Source organism: Peromyscus eremicus, chromosome 12 (assembly GCF_949786415.1).
Source record: "Peromyscus eremicus chromosome 12, PerEre_H2_v1, whole genome shotgun sequence".
In the NCBI taxonomy this organism is placed as follows: Eukaryota; Metazoa; Chordata; class Mammalia; order Rodentia; family Cricetidae; genus Peromyscus; species Peromyscus eremicus.
The window spans coordinates 39,670,820-39,693,719 of record NC_081428.1 but is presented as its reverse complement, the minus strand read 5'-3'; the positions used below and the strand labels follow the sequence as shown (position 1 = coordinate 39,693,719).

The window sequence follows — 22,900 nt, the reverse complement described above, 5'->3', positions numbered from 1 at the left end:
AGAGATTGACTCAGTAGTTAAGAGGACTGGTTGCTCTTCTTGGGGACCCAGGGTCAATTCTCAGCACTCACATGGCAGCTGACAACCATCTGTAACTCCCATTCCAGGGGACCTGACTCCCTCTTCTGCTCTCTGAGGATACCAGATATTAAAGTAATGCACACACCTACATGCAAGCAATCACCTATATCCATTTATAATAATAAAAATTGCTTTGAGATTCCTTCTCACCCACATCAGAATAACGAAACAAATGACTACAGATACTGGTGAAAATGTGAGAAAAGAAGCTGGGCGGCGGTGGCGCACGCCTTTAATCCCAGCACTCGGGAGGCAGAGCCATGTGGATCTTTGTGAGTTCGAGGCCAGTCAGGGCTACTAAGTGAGTTCCAGAAAAGGCCCAAAGCTATACAGAGAAACCTTGTCTCGAAAAACCAAAAAAAAAAAAAAAAAAAAAAAAAAGTGAGAAAAGAAGATCTTATTCATTGTGGGTGGGAAAGTATACTTGTGTAGACATTATAAAAATATGTATGGAGTTGTTGGATGAGGGGGTACACATCATTATCCCAGCATTCAGAGACAGGCCTCTGCCAATTTGAGGCCAGCATGGTCTACATAGTCAGTTACAGGACAGCCAAGACTATGTAAAGAGATCCTGCCTCAAAAATAAATAAAATAAACAACAACAACAACCAAACACGAAAAATAAACTGCTACAGATGACCCACTTTTACCTTTCCTGGGTAAAGTCAATATGCTGTAGAAATACTTGTATATCTATGTTTATTGCTTCACTATTCATAATAGGTAAGAAATTGAACCAGACTAGATATTCATCAAGATAAATGGATAAAGAATTATATTGTACATGCACAGAATGGAATTTCATTCATCCCTAGAGAATGAAATCCGTGCTTATTTAGGACAACAGATAGAATTTGAAATCATTGTTAAGTGAAGTTTATATAGTGAGATCCTTTTTCAAAACAAAAACCAAAAAGAAACAAAATGTTTTCTTTTCCTGTCATTTTTAAGGACAAATTATCCCTTAAGGAGTTTTAGCCATTGTCTATTTTGTGCCATTTATTTCAAAGAAGTCTGTTTTGTTTTGTTTTGTTTTGTTTTTCTGAGATTCATTTTAGGATTTTCAATGTTAACAGTGAGATGAATTCTTTAGCCATTGTTTTATTTGTAATAAATTATTGCTTTAAGTTAGAACAAGCCAGGCGGCGGTGGCGCACGCCTTTAATCCCAGCACTTGGGAGGCAAAGCCAGGCCGATCCCTGTGAGTTCGAGGATAGGCTGGTCTACAGAGCGAGATCCAGGAGAGGCACCAAAACTACACAGAGAAACCCTGTCTCAAAAAAAAAGTTAGAACAACAAAAAATACTACCTGTTTTTTCTCATTCATCTCCCACATTTTAAAGTAGGCATGCTTGCCGATCATAAAATAGAAAGGAAGAGGAAAGGAGGGGATTTTAAAGGAGATGGGAAATAGAATAGTATCATGAATAGAAGGGGGCTTTGGGAGGAGGAAGGGAATCATCTGTCTGAAGGGGGAGGTGTTTAGTAGAGGCCACAACGAAAGAATGAAGTATAAGCACACATAGAGAGAGAAGTCAACACCCATAACTTGGTTTGTTAACCTAAAACCAACTCCAGAAAGATAAGCGTTTTCTTTGGACAAGGGAAAGAGAAAAGTGGGTGTTGGATCTAGGACTTCGCAGGTGTGCTGTGCACTGACTTTCACCTGTAGTCTTGTACAACTTCATCACCATCTGTCTGTGGAAATAGAATAACAGTCATCACTGCAGAGGGCTTTTCTCTTACATTTTAGGGTGTGTGTGTGTGTGTGTGTATGAATGAATTTAAAATGACTACTGAAAGTAAAGCACCGAGAAGCAAATAGAACTTATCCTGTTACAAGAAAATAATCCAATATTTCATAGTATTAACTAATGATTATACAGTAATTATTTTATTCCTTGAATCTAGGATAAACCATCTAACCCAGTTATCTATCCTCCTTTCTATTTTTGTAATGAAAGTTGGGCATCTATACCCATTTAATCTGCTTTTCAGCTATAATTTCAAAGCAGAGTGGTTATGACAGATACCTTATGACCTGCAGTATTTCTCCTCTGATTCATGGCAGAAAGTATTTAGTAACCCTTACTTTAAATTGTAGTTTTTGTTTTTGTTATTTTGGAGGTAAGATTTTATATATCCCAGGCTGGCCTTGAACCTTACGTAGCCCAAGAGATGACTTGGAACTTTGATCTTCCTTGCTCCAATTTGAATGCTAGGATTACAGGGATACACCACACACACCTGGTACTATGTGTTAAAGAGAGATCAAGCCCACTGGTTCCTGCTAGTCGAGAATTCTAGCAACTGAGCTATATCTACATCCCTGGGCTCAAAATTTAGGTTGTTGTTTTTTAATACATTTATTTAGTATGGGTGTAGGTGTGGGGGCATTTGTGTGCCAGGCAAGGTACAGTTGTAGAGGTCTGAAGACAACTTGTGGAAATTGGTTCTCTCCTTCATCATGTGGGTTCTAGGGATTGACCTCAAGTTATCAAGTGCCTTTACCAGAGTCATCTCACTGGCTCCAAATCTTAGTTTTTAATGTGCATAGGTAGAGCACTTTGTTCAATTAAATTTTTATATGGACTGCTACTATTAGAAAATATAGCTATCTATAATAAGTGAAGAAAGGGGACAGGTTGGTTGGTCCCTGTCTATTCACTTTCCTACCCCCTCCCTTTTTTACCCTCTATTCTCCAGCAACTGTTTCTTGAAGGGAATTGAGGAACCCCCAGGGTTCTAAGGAGTACAGTTTGAAAATGGCTGCCTTATAACAACTCTTGAGGTATTAAGTCTGTTATTATTTTCTTCTTTATAGTGGTTTAGAAACTCAGCTCATGGATGTGAGTTAGTCAAGGTTGTTTAATAGCAACCAGAAATTAGAGAAAATCCACTGATAACTAATTGTAGAATAATGGTAGCAATTGGCTTTTCACTGTATTCTTGTCACAAGTCTATATTCTTCATAGAAAGTAGTTTTGTAGTGATTGACTGTTTTGTTCTTTGCTTGTCTTGTTTCATACAGGTTTTTGTAAAGCAAGCTTCCTTCCTTTGCTGGAATTTGCCTATACCTCTGTACTAAGTTTTGACTTCTGCAGCATGGCTGATGTAGCTATCTTAGCTCGCCATCTTTTTATGTCAGAAGTTTTAGAAATTTGTGAAAGTGTGCATAAACTAATGGAAGAAAAGCAGCTAACAGTGTATAAGAAAGGTGAAGTACAAACGGTCGCATCTACTCAGGACTTGCCAGCACACAATGGAACTACAGCAGCACCTGTGATTAGGAATGAAGCAACCACAGCTTTGTCGAGTGAACTTGGACATTGTGAAATTGTCCTGCTGGTAAATGGAGAATTGCCAGAAACAGAACAGAGTGGGGAGCCGGGACAGCAGTCTCTGCCGCAGGTTTCTCCAGGGGCTGAGGCTAGTGCGTCCCCTGTAGAGTGTATAACTGATCCCCATTCTGAAATAGGGACTGCTAGCTCAGAAACAAATACCAACCAAACAGAAATAGAGACTGCAGCCGTCAGAGAGGAGGGCCCAGGTGATAATGTTCATCCTAACATTTCAAAAGAGAATGTAATCAATATTTCTCAAGAAGACAGTGATCCAGGAAGTGACACATCGCCTGGGGACATCAGTGCCAAGGACTTTCCCGATGGTAGTCAGAGCCCTGACCAGCCTCTAAAAGTTCAGGAAGCTCTGATTGAGACCACAGAAAAGACAGACTCAGGCCCAGAGGATGATACTTACAGAAGTAGGCTTAGGCAGCGGTCTGTTAATGAAGGGGGCTACATCCGGCTACACAAGGGCATGGAGAAAAAGTTACAGAAGCGGAAAGCCATTTCTAAGTCTGCAGTTCAGCAGGTATGATGTAAAATAGGTGGTTTTGTCACTCTAGATTGAGGGCATTCTAGTAATGAACTCGTGCCTACAATGAAAATTGTAGGAGGGGGATGTGCAGGGAAGGGGGAAGCAGTTTATTGCCTAAAGTACTGTCTTACAAATCCCATGACTTTAAAAATGATACTGAGGCCAGACATGGTGTTGAATGTGAGGCAAGAGGATTGCTGTGAGTTGGAGGCCAATCTAGGCTACATAATACCAGGCCAGCCTGGACTACTACCAAGACCACATCTTAAAAAATAATGAGTGTATTTTCTTAGATTGTGTTTTCTGTCTACTTAGGTGGCCCAGAAATTAGTTCAAAGAGGGAAAAAGATGAAACAACCCAAAAGGGATGCTAAGGAGAACACTGAAGAAACGTCTCATAAATGTGGGGAATGTGGAATGGTTTTTCAAAGACGATATGCCTTTATAATGCACACATTGAAACATGAAAGAGCTAGAGATTACAAATGCCCGGTAAGTGCCTGGAAAGCTAACTGAAAATGACCCTACATTCATTAATGGAATTCATCTGCTCTTATTATCCCTACTACAGTTTTTGTTTTGTTTTGTTTTTTCGAGACAGGGTTTCTCTGTGTAGCTAAATAGAAGATGAAGTCTTACACTGTAACTCAGGCTAGCCTCAGATTTGAGGCAGTCCTCCTAATTCAGGCTTTCAAGTACTGGGATAACAGGCATGCATAACCACACCCCCAACCATTTCTTATATTGCTAAAAGATTCTGATTCGGGGCTGGAGAGATGGCTCAGAGGTTAAGAGCACTGGCTGCTCTTCCAGAGGTCTGAGTTCAATTCCCAGCAACCACATGGTGGCTCACAACCATCTGTAATGAGATCTGGTGCCCTCTTCTGGCCTGCAGGGATACAAGCAGGCAGAACACTGTATAAATAATAAATAAATAAATCTTAAAAAAAAAAAAAAAGAATCTGAGGACAGTGGGGCTGGAGAGATGACTCAGAGGTTAAGAGCACTGGCTGCTCTTCCAGAGGTCTGAGTTCAATTCCCAGCAACCACATGGTGGCTCACAACCATCTGTAATGAGATCTAGTGCCCTCTTCTGGCCTGCAGGGATACAAGCAGGCAGAACACTGTATAAATAATAAATAAATCTTTAAAAAAAAAAAAAAAGAATCTGAGGACAGTGGGGCTGGAGAGATGGCTCAGAGGTTAAGAGCACTGGTTGCTCTTCAGAGGTCCTGAGTTCAATTCCCAGCAACCACATGGTGGCTCACAACCACCTGTAATTTACAAACAGTAAACTTGGGGCTACAGAGATGGCTCAGCAGTTTAAAACATTTGTTTTTTTTTTTTTTTTTTTTTTTTTTTTTGCAGAGGACCCAGTTGTGGTTCCCAGCATCCTCATGGTGGCTTACAACCATCTATAGGCACATGTTTGATGCACACACATATATGCAGACAAAACAGTCACACACATAAAAATTAATCAATCTAAATTTAAAAAACATTGAAAGGTAAGGTAGCAGAAGAGGAGACCTAGGCAACTAAATTCTGTCTGCCAATAAATGTATAAAGCGATTCTGTGAATTTGAATTAGATTTCCAATAGAGAAAGCTGAGAATCCATCACATTTGTATTATAGAGCCAACAAGACCCAAGAATTGAATTTGCTGATCATTTTGAGATTAGGAGCAATAACATTATCACCTTTTGGCCAAGGATCTCCCTTCCCTTTGGGGGAAAAAATTATAACTGCCCTGGGGAGGACAGTGTACAGTGAGGGTAGTTATCTACCCCAAACCAGAAAAAGGAGTTTACTTACTGAATATTGAAACCTTTCAAGTTCTTTCCTTACTCAAGTCCCATGATGTTAGGACTCAAACCCTTAACCTTAAAACAAAATGTTTTCTCTGCAAATAGAGAGATCTGAAGGTCAATAACAAAAGACCTAATGGTATTGCTAGCCAGAGCCTCAGGTTGATACTGAGAAATACTGCCTCCACTTCAGTGTTGATTGGTGCTGGGGATAGCATCCAGGGCCTTGCACATGCTAGTTACATACTGCATCACAGTTAGTTGGTTTTTTGTTTTTGTTTCATTTTCTGCCCAATTATACAAAAAAAAAAAAAAATATCACAAATCTTATGACAAAAGATTCCAAGAAAGGTTGAGGAATCCAAGATCTTGATAATAAAAAAAACAACAACAAAATCTCTCCCAAGCAAGGAGGAGTGGTGGTGTATTCTTGTAATCATAGCATATGGAGGCTGAGGCAGGAAGAGTGTGAGTACAAGCAAAATCTTGATTATATAAATGAGGAACTGTCCCCCAAAAGAAATAAAGTCCACAAAATAAGATTTATGTAAAAAATAAGTTGCATCTGTGAAACAACCAAATACAGTCAAGCCCCCTGTTTGATAGATTCCATACCCACAGATTCAAGCAGTGCATGTTAAAAATATTTTCAGGGGCTAGTGCTCGCTTCGGCAGCACATACACTAAAATTGGAACGATAGAGAAGATTAGCATGGCCCCTGCGCAAGGATGACACGCAAATTCGTGAAGCATTCCAATTTTCAAAGAAAAGAAAAAAAAAAAAAAGAAAGAAAAAAAAAATTTTCAGGGGCTAGAGAGATGGTTCGCCCTCAAGAGCACTTGTTGCTCTTGTACAGGACTCACGTTTGGTTTCCTACACCAACATGATAGCTAACAACCATTTGTAACCCCAGGGGATCTGACTCTCTTCTGACTTCTGCAGGTATCAGGTATGAACGTGGTGTATGTACATACAGACATGTAAACAAAATCCTCCTCACATAAACACAACTTTTAAAATGTTTACAATTTTTTCCTATGCTAAAAACATGTATAGGTCTTTTCATTATTCCTTAGAACTTTTTTTTGTTTTGTTTTGGTTTGGTTTGGTTTTTTGAGACAGGGTTTCTCTGTGTAATAGTCCTGGTTGTCATGGAACTCACTTTGTAGACCAGGCTGGCCTCGAACTCACAGAAATCCCTCTGGCTCTGCCTCCCGAGTGCTGGGATTAAAGGCATGTGCCACCAGAGTGCTGGGATTAAAGGCATGTGCCACCACTGCCCGGCGATAAAATATTCTTACCAAAGGAATTGAAGGGGAAAGGCTTTATTCTGGCTGCAAGAGCTTGAAGTAGGTGTTGGTCCCATCACGTCCGCAGTCAGGAAGCAGAGCGCTCTGAAGAAGGGCTGCTGCTCAGCACTTTCCCCCTTCGTCACCTGTCCTGTCCTTTGTCACAGGAATAGCAGTCAAGACAGTGTCAGATGCACACCCAGGGACAAAGGCACACTGAGGAAAACAGCAGCTTTTAAATAAAATACCTATGTCTCCAACAAACAGAGATCTGACTGGAAGACTTTTAAATAAAATACCTATGTCTCCAACAAACAGATCTGACTGGAAGACTTTTAAATAAAATACCTATGTCTCCAACAAACAGAGATCTGACTGGAAGACTTTTAAATAAAATGCATATGTCTCCAACAAACAGAGATCTGACTGGAAGACTTTTAAATAAAATGCATATGTCTCCAACAAACAGATCTGGCTGGAAGACTTTTAACTTTATTATGATGTGACCCCCCTGTAAATGGAAGAACATCTAGATAATAACAAATACCTCAGAAAAGTTGGTGTGTACAGTTGAATAAATGTCCCAGAAAATAGAGCAAGAGAATCAATTAGAAAACAGGAGTGAAAATAAATAGGAAGATTAGATTGTTTTGAAGTTTTTAAGTAATGTTTTTAGAGCATGGATAGAAAGAAGGGGAGAAAAAGCCAGATGTTTTCATCTTAAAATATTAAATCTAGAGCAAGGCATGTTGGCGCCTGCCTTAGATCCCAACATTCAGAAACAGCAGCATGGGTTTCTGTGAATTTGAGGCAAGCCAGAGCTACACAGAGGGACCTTGTCTCAAAAAAATTAATTCTAGAGGCCAATACAGAAAAAATGAGTCAGAAGACTTGTTTTTTTTTTAATAAAAAAAATTAAATAAGTTTTTAATATGGCGAGCATATATATCCTCAATTTATGAGCACATAAGAGCTTTCCTGAACCCCAGTAACTATAAGATAAAATCTGAAGACTGTCATAGTCTTAACTTTTCTACTTTTTCTAGTCCCTGTTTCATTTCCACCGAAAACTCTTGGTATTTATATATTGATAATACTTTCTGCATGTGTTCTGGGGTAGTCTCTTGGTGATTGTGCCAGGATTCAAACTCAGGACCTCATACAGATTAAGCAAGCCCTCTATCCCAAGTAACATAAAAACTCTACTATTCCTTTAAGACCCAACTCAAGCCTACTCTGATTATGCCCTCTTAAATACTCAATTCTCTCCAGAGTCTTATCTTTCTCATATTTATAATCTGGTACCTAGTACTTTTTATTTTTTATTTTTATTTTTTATTTTTTTTGAGACAGGGTCTCATATGGCCTAGGCTATCTTGTGTGTCTATATGTAGATGGCTGTGTGCCACACAGCATCAGAGTTGTGTGGCAAGTACTTAACCCCCTGAGACATCTCCCCAGTTCCATATGTATTAACTTTTAAACCATGTATTTGTTTATTTAATTTTATAATTATAACCAGAATTGGAAAACAGAAATGTGAATTTTCACTTAACATTTTATATAGGAAGAACTTTCATTTTTCTTTTTTAGTTATGTAAAAAACAGTTTCAGTATAGTGCCTCATTGCGAGCACACCTTATACGACATATGAGGAAGGATTCCCCCAGTTCATCTTCATCCAATTCCACATCGAATGAGGCGTCAGGAGCATCATCTGAGAAGGGAAGAACCAAAAGAGAATTTATATGTTCCATATGTGGAAGGACATTACCTAAATTATACTCTCTCCGGATACATATGCTGAAGCACACAGGGGTAAAGCCACATGCATGCCAGGTAAAGGCCTGTTTGTTTCACTACTTAAAGAAGGTTGGAGATAACTGTAGTGATGACATGGGTTGATATGTATTCTCTGAAGTCATCTTTACTCTTCTGAAATGTTAGGGAAATTTATCTTTGGTTTGTTGCCTACATTGAATGTGATTCCCTGTTGTAGTCTTTAATTTGAAGTTATACTTCAAAATTTTTCGTGTCCAGAGTATTCTACTGAGTGAGAATAGCTGTTTATCACCCATATCATCGCTTAGCCTTTAGTAGAAATTACCTGGAGTGAAAAAAAAAAATGTACGGCATAAGCAAATACAGCTCAGGAAAAGCCCTTCCTAAGCTATCTTTTTGTTGTTGCTGAGGATTGAGGGGAAGTAAAAGCCAAAACTCTGGGTTAAAGAATCCTGTGATTATCCAGCTTTGGGCTGTTTGGAACATGGAACAGTTTTGAGCAACACCGATAGCCTTACATATAAACATGGCGATCTGTTTTTATTATCAAACAATTGCATAACCAATATAGTTTTGTTATTGAATTTTTTTTTAGAACTTCGTACATGAGCACTGCATCTGCCTTACTTCTGCAGCTCCTCCTGTCTTCAACTCTTCCTGTGTCCCCTCATCTATGATTGCTTCTTTAATTACTGTTATATGTGTGTGTGTGTTGTTATATTTGTATGTATGCACACACATGTGTATACACCTCCTGGGTCCACTTAGCTTTGCTCATATGTACATACATGTGTCTAGGGCTGACTGCTTGGGATTGGACATCTTATGTGGGAACTTGTCCCTGGAGGAGACTGATTCTCCCTCTCTCAGCAGCCATTACCCCCTCACCCCCCACCCCCATAGCTCTTTATGTAGGGGTGGGACCACGTGGAATTGTACCTGTCTATTTTTGGCTTGTCAGTTGATGTTGTCATTGTGGAGCTAACTGTATTGTTGAGAGTCAATGGGTGTAGCTCCCCTGACAACTGGAGAAGACACCATCCTAATCCACTGGTTTTCATAGATCCAGTCCCCCGCCTTTCTGAGATTTTCTGAGTTATATCGGTTGGAGTTGGGAAATCATAGTTATTTACACTCTTCATTGCTGTGGGATGTTCTGTATGACAAATGTGTTGCTCTGATTGGTTAATAAATAAAACACTGATTGGCCAGGCAGGAAGTATAGGCGGGACAAGGAGAGAGGAGAGTTCTGGGAAGTGGAAGGCTGAGGCAGAGAGACACTGCCAGCCTCCGCCATGACAAGTGAGATGTAAGGTAACGGTAAGCCACAAGCCATGTGGCAAAGTATAGATTAATAAAAGTGGGTTCGCCGGGCGGTGGTGGCGCACGCCTTTAATCCCAGCACTCGGGAGGCAGAGCCAGGCGGATCTCTGTGAGTTCCAGGCCAGCCTGGGCTACCAAGTGAGTTCCAGGAAAGGCTCAAAGCTACACAGAGAAACCCTGTCTCGAGAAAAAAAAAAAAAAAAAAGGGTTAATTTAAGATAAAAGAACTAGATAGCAAGAAGCCTAAGCCTTTAGGCCAAACAGTTTAAATAATATAAGAGTCTGTGTATTTATTTTATAAGTGGGCTCCGGGACTGGCGGGTTTGGTGGGAGCTGAAGATGAACTCTCCAGCTACACTTCATTTTGACCTGTTTTGAATCTCTGTAATAGTCTCCATCTAGTGTAGAAAGGAGCCACACTTATCTGCAGGAATAAAGATAAGTATTTTAGAATAGTTAGGAAATATATTTGTTTAGGAAAAGGGCAGTAGAAGGGTCTCCTCAGCTCTATGGCCTCTCTAGCCACAGTCTCTTTTTAAGCATCTTACTACATGAAAGTAGAATTCCTTAGAAGAGAGCCTTTCATCAATATTTAATATTTGCCAGCTCCTGGGCAGTCTGTTTTATTTTTATTATCATTGTTTTTCTTCACTGTTGCAATGATTTTTGAGATTAGGCTCTAAGAGTTCCTTATTCATCAGTTTAAACACTAAGCGTTAGTTTTAGCATCTGGTCTTGAGTGTAACACTACTCAATGTGTATTCCATGGAAAATAAACACAGAAATAAGAGTAGGAAAGCTCTCGGAGCTGTTGACAATGCTACATTTGTTGTGCTTAACAAGAAAATTTCCCAAGGGATTGGGCAAATTGAAAATAATTTGTTCTTCATCCAGAGTCTGAGAAGAACTATTTTATATGGTGTCTTGGGAGACGAGAAGGGTTCTTAATTAAGCTTTCATGCTCCTTAAGGTGTGTGTGCCTTGCCAGGCTGGCAAGGGTAACACAATGGTTTTTCCTACTGTTGTGTGCACTTTTGTACTGAGTGAGAAAATGAGTCAACTAAGATCCTTGGTATGTGTGGCTTTATCTTTGACATTGTCTTTTTGCTAACTTTAACATAATAAATTATAGCTTAGTTATTTAACGTTTCTGTTTACAGTAATGTTAGGATTCTTTGTATACAGTCTTCAAAAATAAATTCTTTTTTGTTTCGCTACCTTAAACATTTCTATGTTAGGTCTGTGGAAAAACTTTTATCTATAAGCATGGTCTAAAATTACATCAAAGTCTCCATCAGTCACAAAAGCAGTTCCAGTGTGAACTGTGTGTCAAGTCATTTGTTACCAAACGGAGTCTTCAGGAACATATGAGTATTCACACAGGTAATTATAAAACTATTGACATAGTTATATTTTATATTTCTAATTTAGTATTATGTTGATTGGTTATACTGTAATTACATCGGAACATTGTATTCCAGCACTTGGAACCATGAGGCAGGAGGATGATGAGTTTAAGGCCAGCTTGGGCTTCATAAAAGTTCTAGGCTAGTCTGCTCTACATAGCTGGGCTTTGTCTCAAATTTCTCTTAACCCCCAAGTAGAAGTAATTGTATTAAGATGCTCATAAGTTAATATGTGCAATCTTTTAGTTAGTAATAAAATTTTTTTAAAAGATTTATTTATTTATTATGTATACAGCATGTATGCCTGCAGGCCAGAAGAGGACACCAGATCTCGTTATAGATGGTTGTGAGCCACCATGTGGTTGCTGGGAATTAAACTCAGGACCTCTGAAAGAGCAGTCAGTGCTCTTAACCTCTGAGCCATCTCTCCAGCCCCCTAGTAATAAAATTTTAAAACTTTCTTAAATACAGTTTTTAGAAATGTTCTTTTTTAAAAGTTCACTTAATTATTTTGTATGTGTTCGTGTGTGTGTGTGTGTGTGTGTGTGTGTGTGTGTGTGTGTGTGTGTGTGGCAATTGGGTACTATGGCATATGTTTGTGGAAGTCAGAGGACAACTTTGAGGAGTCAGTTCACTTCCTCCATCATGTGGGTCCCAGGAATTGAAGCGAAGTTGAAAGGGTTAGCAACAAGTGCTTTACCCACCAAGCCTCACATACTTACGTTCAGATGTGCTGGTAATTAAGCAAGAGTGTAAGAATGGCCAGTGCTGCTGAACTTCTATTTAACCCAATTACTATTACAGTTCATAAATTATTCAGACATAGTATATTCTTACACAGTGGCCTTTACTGGTATAGTCATTCATCATCCTGGCTGTCCTGGAACTTGAACTGTAGATCAGGCTGGCCTAAAACTCAGAGATCTTCCTGCCTCTGCTTCTCATGTCCTTGGATTAAAGGCATGTGCCATCATGCCTCCCAAAATGTTTAAAGCACATCATCAGGTAGTCATGGCAGTGACCCTAGTCTGGGTTCCAATTCTGTTTCTGTCAATCTGTTCATAGCGGTGACAGATAGTCTGGGTCAGGGAGGCTGGGCGGAAATGAAGGGAGCAGTAATAGCTTGGTAGGTGGGCACCCCTCCCAGCCTAGAGGTTACCCTCTCCACTTCCTTTGAATGGCTTTTCCTTTTACCACTCTGTTCAGCACTTCTCCATCGGGAGCTCCTGTCCTCTTCCCCCTTCCTCTCCTAGGGATATTGCAGTGCTGTGACTCAGCTCTCACCTGCAAAGGTTTTCCTACCAGGGACACAGTACTATCACAGTATGTTAAGTTTCTTGATGATGGTATAGTTTTGAAAGGAAATAGAAAATTTAATGAAGTTGTTTACCAAGTTTTTGTAAAATGACACTGTTTCTGTGTTCTCTTATCTTCATAAAATTTGAACTTCTGAAATATAACTAAATTATGTTGAAAAGAGGGCCTACTTACAAGATTTATAACATGGCTTTTCCTTTTCTCACAGGAGAGTCCAAGTACTTTTGCTCAGTTTGTGGAAAGTCTTTTCACAGGGGCTCTGGACTTAGCAAGCACCTTAAGAAACACCAGCCAAAGCCTGAAGTTCGAGGCTATCACTGTACTCAGTAAGTGTTTAATATGTGAAATCCACTTCACTTATCTCACCTGGCTTATTTGAATATTGCTTTTTTTTTTTTATAAGATAACATTTAATTGTAATTTCAGCATACTGAGTGATCAGTCTGCCTAGCTCTTACTGTTTGTTTTCAGAGTTTTTTAAAGAGTGATTGAAAAAGACTTTCCAAGGTCCTTCCTACCTGGGGTGGAGACAGTAGGGAGAGGTGTACAACTAGCTAGGCTCCTTTGTAGGGTTCCTTGAAGCACTGTATACTGTTTCTCCTTCCTTATGAATCTTCTCTATTCACTTTCCAAAGTTACCTGTTTTACAATTGAAGTTAAATTCATGAAATCAAAAAGTAATCACATTATGTCACATTGAGTAGGCTCCGGATGCACCTGCCATCATCTGGGGGTCATCCCATTCATCTACGGGTCACCAAGCACCCACTGGTTTTCGGACAGCTGGCAAGGAGCACTACTGTGTTTTCAGTTCACAGTGAGAATAAATCTACAGTGTTTGACCTGTCTTTAAAAAAAAAAAAAAAAAAAAGGTAGCCGGATGGTGGTGGCGCACACCTTTAATCCCAGCACTCAGGAGGCAGAGCCAGGCAGATCTCTGTGAGTTCGAGGCCAGCCTGGGCTACCAAGTGAGTTCCAGGACAGGCACCAAAACTACACAGAGAAACAAACAAACAACAAAAAAACAACAAAAGGAAAGTAACCACCTTAAAGGGAGTTTTTATTAATACATTCATAGTTTTGTACAAATAGGATTACTAATTCTAGAATCCTTCCAGTAGTCAGCCTAACAGTTTGCCAGCTCTTTTAGCATTCACTGGCAGGTTGTGCAGCTTCGGGTCAGCCAGCTACAGCACAGGGCCTGTGCAGATGGATCTCAGCATGTTTCCAGTGAATGCATCCTGCAGCTTTATTCCAGGAAGAGAGAGAAAGAATTTTCAAAGTTCTTATTCCCCAAGCACCTCACTCTCATGCTTGGGATATTTGGGTTTCTACAACATGTATTCCTTGTCCCCAAGAGATACTGGCTACTGTATTTGGTTTTAAATGTTCTCAACAAACAACTCTACTCCAATCGCACAGTTATGGGAGGGTTGGGATATAAGTAAAAGGCAAAGATGGGCTCCTTCAGCGAGCTAGCCAATAGTTTTAAACAGTCATAGTTCTAGGACAGACCTGGTAGTGCATGCCTTTAGTCCCAACAATCAGGAGGCAGAGTTAGGTGGTAGATCTCTGTGAGTTGGAGGCCAGCCTGCAGGTCTACATAGTGAGTTTTAGGACAGCCAGAACTACATATCGAGACCCTGTTTCCAAAAAACAAACAAAATAAAACAGTCATAGTTTTTTAACTGTAGGTCCGTGTAGTACTAGGAGCCCTCATTAGGAATGCAGGCTGTTGTTTTCAAGGCTGCTGCTAAGCTCTGGGGAACTAGGATAAATTTAAAATGCCATGAAACCTTAGATATGCAGTCAATGTTTTTCCTAAAGATGCATTTATTTTTATTGTGTGTGTATGTGTGTTTGTCTGCATGTGTGTATGTGTACAATGACTGTGCCTGGTTCATGCAGCAGCCAGAAAAAGATGTTGGATCTCCTGGAACTGGAGTTACAGATGGTTGTGAGCTGCTCTGTGGGTGTTGAGAATCGAATCCGAGTCCTCTGCAAGAGCAAATGGTCTTTACTGCCGAGCTGTCTATGCAGCCCTAGGAATTGTTCTTCTTGATTGACCATTTGCTGGCCATTATAAGCTTTTTCGTCTTTGAGTTTTTCTTTTTTGTTTGTTTTTTAAAATAGGGTCTTTCTATTTAGTTCTGGCCATCCCGAGTCATTGTTTTTTGGGACAGGGTTTCACTGTGTAAGCTCTGGCTTGCTTGGAACTCCTTGGGTACCTCCTTGGCTGACCTGGAACTCAAAAGAGGTCTGCTTGCTTCCAGGATGATGGGATTAAAAGCATATGCTACCACACCCAGATACAGTATATACTTTTGATACGTTCCTAGACTTCCAAAGCCAATTGATCTAAAACTTTTATGGATAAATAGGTTTTTCCATTTCCTACTCTGCTGTATTTGCTGGTTTCTTATTTTAAAGTAGAGTTAGCCATCATGTCATATGTGGCAGGAAAATTGCATGCTTGAGACATGCTTGGGCTACAAAGTGAAACTGTCTCAAATGACCAATAGTAATAATAAAATAATAATAATCCAGCAAATACATGTTGGACCTTTTTTTTGAGACACAGTCATAATAATAGCCTTGGCTATTCTCAGACTTGCTATGTTGACCAGGCTGGCCTTGAACTCACAAAGATCTGCCTGCCTTTGTCCCTGAAGTGTTGGGACTAAAGACATGCGCCACCAGCACCTGTCCCCAGGTACAGTTTTTTGTCAGTACTTTTTTGTTGTTATCATCTGTGAAAGAAAATCCAACCTAACTGCCTTGAATGAAAAGTCAAGTCTGGAGGTCTGAGTGGTTGGTCTAAGTTGGATTCAGATTGATTAGTATCTGGTTTCTCTCAGGCTCCGTATGGACAAAGTGTGGCAGTGGTTTCAGCTTCTCATCCTCTCAACTTCCAAATTGTCAAGATTCTTTTCTGGTAGTTCCTGTAAAAGTCCCGAGTTTCACTCTGATTGGATCAAGTTAAGTCATTTGGCATCCCTGAGCTGACTGCTGCTCCCAAGGGAATGCTGTTATTGTAATTGATTAGGCCTGAATCATTGCTTCATTCCTAGTGTCAATGATGAAACCTACCTTCCTAACATGGACGAAAGAGGAAGGGGATGAAGGGGATGCAAAAAGAGGGAGCGGAAGAGAGGGATAAAGAGAGGTGGACCTTAAATTCACTTTGGCAATTTTTGGGAACTCTGCATGATGCCTTCTCAAGCATTTTGAGTATTCTAAATAGAATTTAAACCTTGCATCCTTGATGCAAGATTGAAAAATTAGATCTCTCTCTCTCTCTAATGTTGGAAATTTGGAATAATTTTATGAAGCTTCAAAAAATTAATATAGTGAATTCTTGGAGACTTGTTTTAAAGATGGTCCAATTGGGTACTTCAACTTTATTACAGATGTGAAAAAAGTTTCTTTGAAGCCAGAGATCTGCGCCAACATATGAACAAGCATCTTGGTGTGAAGCCCTTTCAGTGCCAGTTTTGTGATAAGTGCTACAGCTGGAAGAAAGACTGGTACTCCCATGTGAAGTCCCACTCCGTCACTGAGCCGTACCGGTGAGTCCATCTGAGAGGAATCTGAACTCAGCGAGAAATATAGCCACTTTTAGTTGATTCTTAAGGCTGTTTTTTCTTTGGAGGAAAACAATTTGGGACTTTTCTATTTTAGGTGTAATATATGCGGCAAAGAATTTTATGAGAAAGCTTTATTCAGAAGACACGTAAAGAAAGCCACCCATGGGAAGAAAGGACGGGCAAAGCAGAACCTGGAGCGTGTGTGCGATCAGTGTGGAAGAAAATTCACTCAGCTGCGAGAGTACAGAAGACACATGAACAACCATGAAGGTAGTGTATTATCCTGCTAGGAGAGAGAGTAGCATTCTTATTTTGTCGGCTCTTTTACCTGTTTTCTTCTCACTTGGTAGATAAATCCAGTATCTTGAAAGTTTTATTTATGTGATACTGAGTCTGAAACTGATTGGGAGACTTATCCTAAGAATATCAGATTGCAGTTAAAGGATAAGATCATGGCAAACTCACAGTTGTTCATAAGTAACTTCTGTTATGAGAGAACACTTTGAGAGAAATTATAGCGCAAAACCTTGGTTAGTCCATTGAAAACTATTAGATGCTAACTAAAAGATTATAGTAATAAAAATGAAGTGGTTGTGGTAATAAAAGTGAAGTGGTTGTGGACTACTGTACTTTAAAAACATTTGCAAGATGATTTTCATATATATTGGAATTTGGACCCTTACCCCACAAACCCTCTTTTCTTTCCTTTTTTTTTGATAGGTGTTAAGCCCTTTGAGTGCTTAACATGTGGAGTAGCTTGGGCTGATGCCAGATCACTAAAACGTCATGTCCGAACACATACTGGTGAAAGGCCCTATGTGTGTCCCGTGTGTAGTGAAGCGTACATAGACGCGCGCACCCTTCGTAAGCATATGACTAAATTCCACAGAGACTATGTGCCTTGCAAAATTATGCTGGAAAAAGACACTCTGCAGTTTCATAACCAGGGAACTCAAGTGGAGCATGCTGTCAGCATCTTAACTGCAGACATGCAGGAACAGGAAAGCAGTGGGCCTCAGGAACTTGAGACTGTGGTGGTGACAGGAGAAACGATGGAAGTTCTGGAGGCTGTTGCAGCTACTGAAGAGTGTCCATCAGTGTCTACCCTTTCTGACCAAAGTATTATGCAAGTCGTTAACTACGTGTTGGCGCAGCAGCAAGGACAGAAGCTGTCTGAAGTTGCAGAAGCCATTCAGACTGTTGAAGTAGAAGTTGCACATATGCCGGAAGCAGAGTGAGTACTGCAGCCGCAAAGAGACGACTGCCCATTGAGCTCACAGAGCACGTGTTTACAGTGTGTGTCACCAGCCACTAGACCACTTATGTGGAACTGGGCTGTGGTGACATTCCTAACTTGTCTGGCCAGTGAGTTCTGTAGGAAAGTCCACTTTCTGTAAAGAAATTGAGAACAAAAACCTGTTGGATGGAAGTTGTTGATCATGGTATGCCTTTTATGAATTAATGTTTATAAATAACTGTACAAAATTTAAAGATGTGCAGTTTCATTTATATTTTGACATTATTTTATTACATATTTTGAATTTAAAAGGCTGCGCGGTTGGCTTTTCTTCTGTTTTATTCTCAAAATATAGAGGTTCTGTGACTAGTTGTTTGTGGATTTAAAAAATTCTAATATAAAGCATATCCTTAAGATGCATAAGTATATTACATTTTAAAAATGCTTTAGATCTGTGATTCTTGACTTACTATTTATTTTAACTGCTTCTAAGTCAGAGAGTCTAGTCTGTCTTGAAGCACTTAATGAGTTATGTGTTGTAATCAAGTTTGCATAATTTATTTGTCTGTATGGGACCCACAAATGCAAAGCTAATTTTAAAATACCATTAAAATGCATGAGATGCCTATTAAAGCCTTACTATACTATCTCTTTAAGGCAAGTAATTGGCCATGAGAAAAGAGTACTGTTATTAAACACTGTTGATGGGAAGTTTCTGCTTGATAACATTGGACTATAAATGGAAACAAAAAAAACTGATTCTTTTGCGGAAGAATGAACAAGTTAACGAAGAAGTTAAGTTTGGTATGTTTTAGCTTTTGTATCATGTTTGTTTAAATTTGTTGAAAAACTGCATCTATTGTGGTAATATGGATGCTATATAATTGTTAGATAATTTCAGAATGTTGAAAATTCTTATTGCAGCCCTCATTATACTATGTTACATAAAAAATTGATTATGATACTATTTGCTGAAAGTATTTTGAAAGTTTTCTTAAGACTAAATTATATTCATGTGTTCGATTTTTTTTTTTTTTTAATTTCTCACCTTTCTGAGTTGTCAAATTCAGATTTTGAAAATAACTATGGGGAGATGGCCATTTCTCTCTAGAAAACTATCATTCAAGCTATAATTGTTAAAATTAAGCTTTTAGGTTATAGAAGCTTTCTTAAAGTATAAAATTAAGATATAAACAATCATATGTAAATCATTCCTAAAGCACAAGAAATGAATGTGCCTTGATGTACATATATAATATTAAGATGCTTACTCCAGTTTACTTTCAAAATGGCTTTAAGGTTAAGGAGTAAATATAATAGCCCTGCATGCAATTTCTTGCATATGTAATGTGTGCATTTGCAAATTTGTTGCTTTAATAGCTGTGTGGCTTTCAGTTTTAAAAGTGAATCTATATCTAGCCCACAACTTCATGTAGGCTATTCACTGGTCATGTCCATCAGTTAGTGAAGAAGTATTTCAATGTAATTAAAATTTGAAATTGTCTTTTATGTTCCATTTTCACCATTGTTAGATTTGGTTAAAAGTATAAGATCATTCATGTATGTCAGAAATATGTAAATAAAAGAGGTTCAGTCTTGTTAAAAGCAACTTTGGAGTTGACCTTGACATCCTTTTCAATCTATGCCAGATAATATAGTTTAACATGTTATAAAGGGTGCAGAAATTATTTTTGTGGGTGTGGTCTGTGCACATGCACTTACCTATTTGTGCAAGTGTAGAAGCCAGGGGTCAACCTTATCTGATGTCTTCCTTTATTGTTCTCTACTTATTTGTTTATTTTTTACTTCCACTTTTAAATTTGTGGGGTGTGTGGGTACACATGTCAGGGCACACGTGTGGAGATCTGAGGACAACTTGTGGGAGTGTGTTCTCTTCCTCTCACCATGTGGGTCCCAAAGATTGAATTCAGTCCATTAGTCTTTGTGGCATGTGCCTTTACAAAGAATCATCTTGTGCCCCGGGTGGTGGTGGCGCATGCCTTTAATCCCTGTCCCAGGACAGGTTCCAAAGCTACACAGAGAAACCCTGTCTCAAAAAACAAACAAACAAATAAACAAAAAAAGCATCTTGTTAGCCCTCCACCTTATTTTCTTGAAAGTGTATCACTAAACCTGGAGCTTGCTGCTTGGGCTAGACTGCCTGACCTGGAATCTGCGTAGATGCTCATGCCTCACCCCGTAGCACTGATACAACAACAGATGTGCATTACTGTTGTAGAATATTATTTTAATGTGTGTTACTTGTGCTTATGCTGCACTTGTTTAACTCTGTGAAGCTGTATTACTTTGCCTGTCTAAAACACCTGCTGGTCTAATAAAGAACTGAATAGCCAATAGGTAGGCAGGAGAAAGGATAGGTGGAGCTGGCAGGCAGAGAGGATATACAGAAGGAGAAATCTGGGAGAAAGGAGAAGTAACCAGAGAAAGAGGAGGACACCAAGGGTCAGCCACCCAGCTACATAGCCAAGCCAGGGAGTAAGAGTAAGATCTACAGAACGGGAAAAGCCCAGAGGCAGAAGGTAGATGAAATCATTTAAAATTAAGAAAAGTAGGCAAGAAATAAGCCAAGCTAAGGCCAAGCATTCATAAGTAAGAATAAGCCTCCAGGTGTGATTTACTTGGGAGCTGGGTGGCGGGCCCCCCAAAAGAGCCAAAAAAAAAAAAAAAAAAACACATTACCATGCTCAGATTTTAAGTGTGCTCTGGGAATCTAAACCCAGGTCTTCCTGCTCACACAGCTGCATTTTAAACACACACACACACACACACACACACACACACACACACACGCACACCCGCAATCTTCTCAGTCTCTAGAATAAGGAAATTAAACATGTATTAAAAGTAATTGTGGTGATATTTTGTTTGTGCTCTAACAAATAAAGCTTGCCTAGAGATCTGATCTTTCAGCTTTCACCCCAATATCTTGCTCCAGGTTTTTTAATTGATAAGACTGTTTAGCAATTCATGTTACAACTGTTAGGGGAAAACAATTTATTAAAACTTCCTACTCAGAAGTTTACAAAGTTAATGGGAGAGCAAATAACTGCCAAGTTTAGATAAGTTAAATTTATAGTTGGGGGTGGGGCATTGGTGGCACACACCTTTAGTCCCAGATCAAAGGAAAAAGCTGGCCACTATATTAAACATAGAGGTCAGGCAGTGATAGCAAAAGCCTTTAATCCCAGCATTTGGGAGGCAGAGATTCATCCAATCTCTATGAGCTCAAGGCCACACTGGGAACAGCCAAGTGTGGTGGTACACACCTTTAATCCAAGTGCTAGTTAACCATAGAGGTCTGGAGGTCTGTACAGATAGACAGGAAGTGATAGAGCTGGGTGGAAAGAGGAAGTGATGTAGCTGGGCGGAGAGAGGAAGTAAGATGGCAGGGCACAGAAAGATATATAAGGCGTGAGTCTACAGGAAGTAGCTCTCTTGGGCTGAGAATTTCCTGGTGGTAAGAGCTTGTAGCTGGTCTGTTCTATCCCTCTGATCTTTCAGCTTTCACCCCAATATCTTGCTCCAGGTTTTTTAATTGATAAGACTGTTTAGCAATTCATGTTACAACTGTTAGGGGAAAACAATTTATTAAAACTTCCTACTCAGAAGTTTACAAAGTTAATGGGAGAGCAAATAACTGCCAAGTTTAGATAAGTTAAATTTATAGTTGGGGGTGGGGCATTGGTGGCACACACCTTTAGTCCCAGCTCTTAGGAGGCAGAGGCAGTAGAACCTCTGAGTTTGAGGCCAGCCTGGTCTACAGAGCAAGTTCCAGGACAGCCAGCACTACATGGAGAAACACCATCTCAAAAAAAAAAAAAAATGGAGGCAAGGGGGGTACAATTAGGGGCTGGAGATATGATCTATCAGTTAAGAGCTCATACCGCTCTTTCAAAGGACCTGCTCATGACATGTAATTATAGCTCCCAAGAAATCCAACCACTCTAGTCTCCTGGGGAAACTGCATGACCATGCACAAACCCATAAAGACACATACGTACATCAAAACAAATTAAGAAGCTTCCCAAACTTAAGCAGAGTTTGTTTTGTGATTTTTGTGGATTTATTTACTTTCAATGGGTGTGCATGTGCCTGTGGGAGCCAGAGGATGTTGGATCCCCTGTAATTAAGTGGTTATGAGCTGTCCAGCCTGGGTTCTGGGAACCAAACATCCAAAGTGCTCTTAAACACTAAACCATCACTGTAGTTCGTGTTTTGTTTTTGAGGCAGGTGTCCCGAGGTAGCCTCCAGTGGCCTAGAACTGGCTATGCAGACCAGGCAGACTGGTGTCAGACCTGTAGCATCTGTTCTGATTTTTGTCTCTGGGGTACTGGGATTACAGGTGTGTGCAGCCCAGTACAGTTGTAATGATAGCATATGGAAAAGTCTGTATTTTATCTATAGTGATTCTGTTTAGAAACACAAACTGTTTTGTTGTCAGATGAATTGTCTCCTGACCAAGTCTGAGTATCTGTAGAAACACCTTTAGTTTTTGTTTTTGAGACAGGGTCTTCTGTAGCCCAGAGTGGTCTTGAACTCAAATGTGTAGCTAAGGATGAGCTTGAACTTCTGATGTTCCTACCACATCACCAGTACTGGGATTACATACACATCCATCCACAATATATCCAGTTTATGTGGCGCTGGGGATCAAAGCCAGTGCCTCACACATTCTAGGCCATTCTACCAGCCGAGCTACACATCCCCAGCCTTTCTGTTACTGCTCCTGCTGTCCCAGCAATTTGGTCACTGGAGTTAGTGAGGTAATGCTTCTATTGTTAGTAGAAACTAATCCTCTAACATATTTGTGTGTGTGTGTGTGTGTGTGTGTGTGTGTGTGTGTGTATGTATGTAGCCCAGGCTGGTCTTGCACTCACATTTTTGCCTCAGTCTCCTGCTTGTTGGGATTATAGGAGTCACCATAACATCTGTTTTTCTCTGTCTACTTATTACAAAGGACGGTGATTGTTTGCAGAATTTCTCCAGGATACTACAGGTAGCTTCCAGGTTAAACTTCTGGACGTGAAGCTAACTTACATCTCCAGGGTTTACTGATTGGGATTTGATTTCATGTAATGTATAAGGGTATTTTGCCTGTATATGTCTGTGCACCACTTTGGTACCTGATGCCCATGAAGGCCAGGAGAGGGTGTTGGATTTTCTGG

General features: G+C 39.8%; 1 protein-coding gene and 1 non-coding gene across 2 annotated transcripts in view; both read left to right on the top strand.

Moving 5' to 3' along the window:
* Zbtb11 (zinc finger and BTB domain containing 11) overlaps positions 1 to 19,313 on the top strand; it is a 32,936-nt gene extending 13,623 nt beyond the window's left edge. The window contains exons 4-11 of the mRNA XM_059277084.1: positions 3,116 to 3,957; positions 4,279 to 4,455; positions 8,656 to 8,901; positions 11,406 to 11,550; positions 13,099 to 13,216; positions 16,301 to 16,459; positions 16,572 to 16,747; positions 17,198 to 19,313. Of these exons, the coding sequence (XP_059133067.1) occupies positions 3,116 to 3,957; positions 4,279 to 4,455; positions 8,656 to 8,901; positions 11,406 to 11,550; positions 13,099 to 13,216; positions 16,301 to 16,459; positions 16,572 to 16,747; positions 17,198 to 17,715 (2,381 nt within the window). The 3' untranslated portion in view covers positions 17,716 to 19,313. The remainder of the gene's footprint in view (positions 1 to 3,115; positions 3,958 to 4,278; positions 4,456 to 8,655; positions 8,902 to 11,405; positions 11,551 to 13,098; positions 13,217 to 16,300; positions 16,460 to 16,571; positions 16,748 to 17,197) is intronic.
* LOC131923004 (U6 spliceosomal RNA) lies at positions 6,432 to 6,536 on the top strand. The gene has a single exon (XR_009382462.1). It is a non-coding gene; the product is annotated as a U6 spliceosomal RNA (small nuclear RNA).
* Positions 19,314 to 22,900: the final 3,587 nt, after the last annotated feature.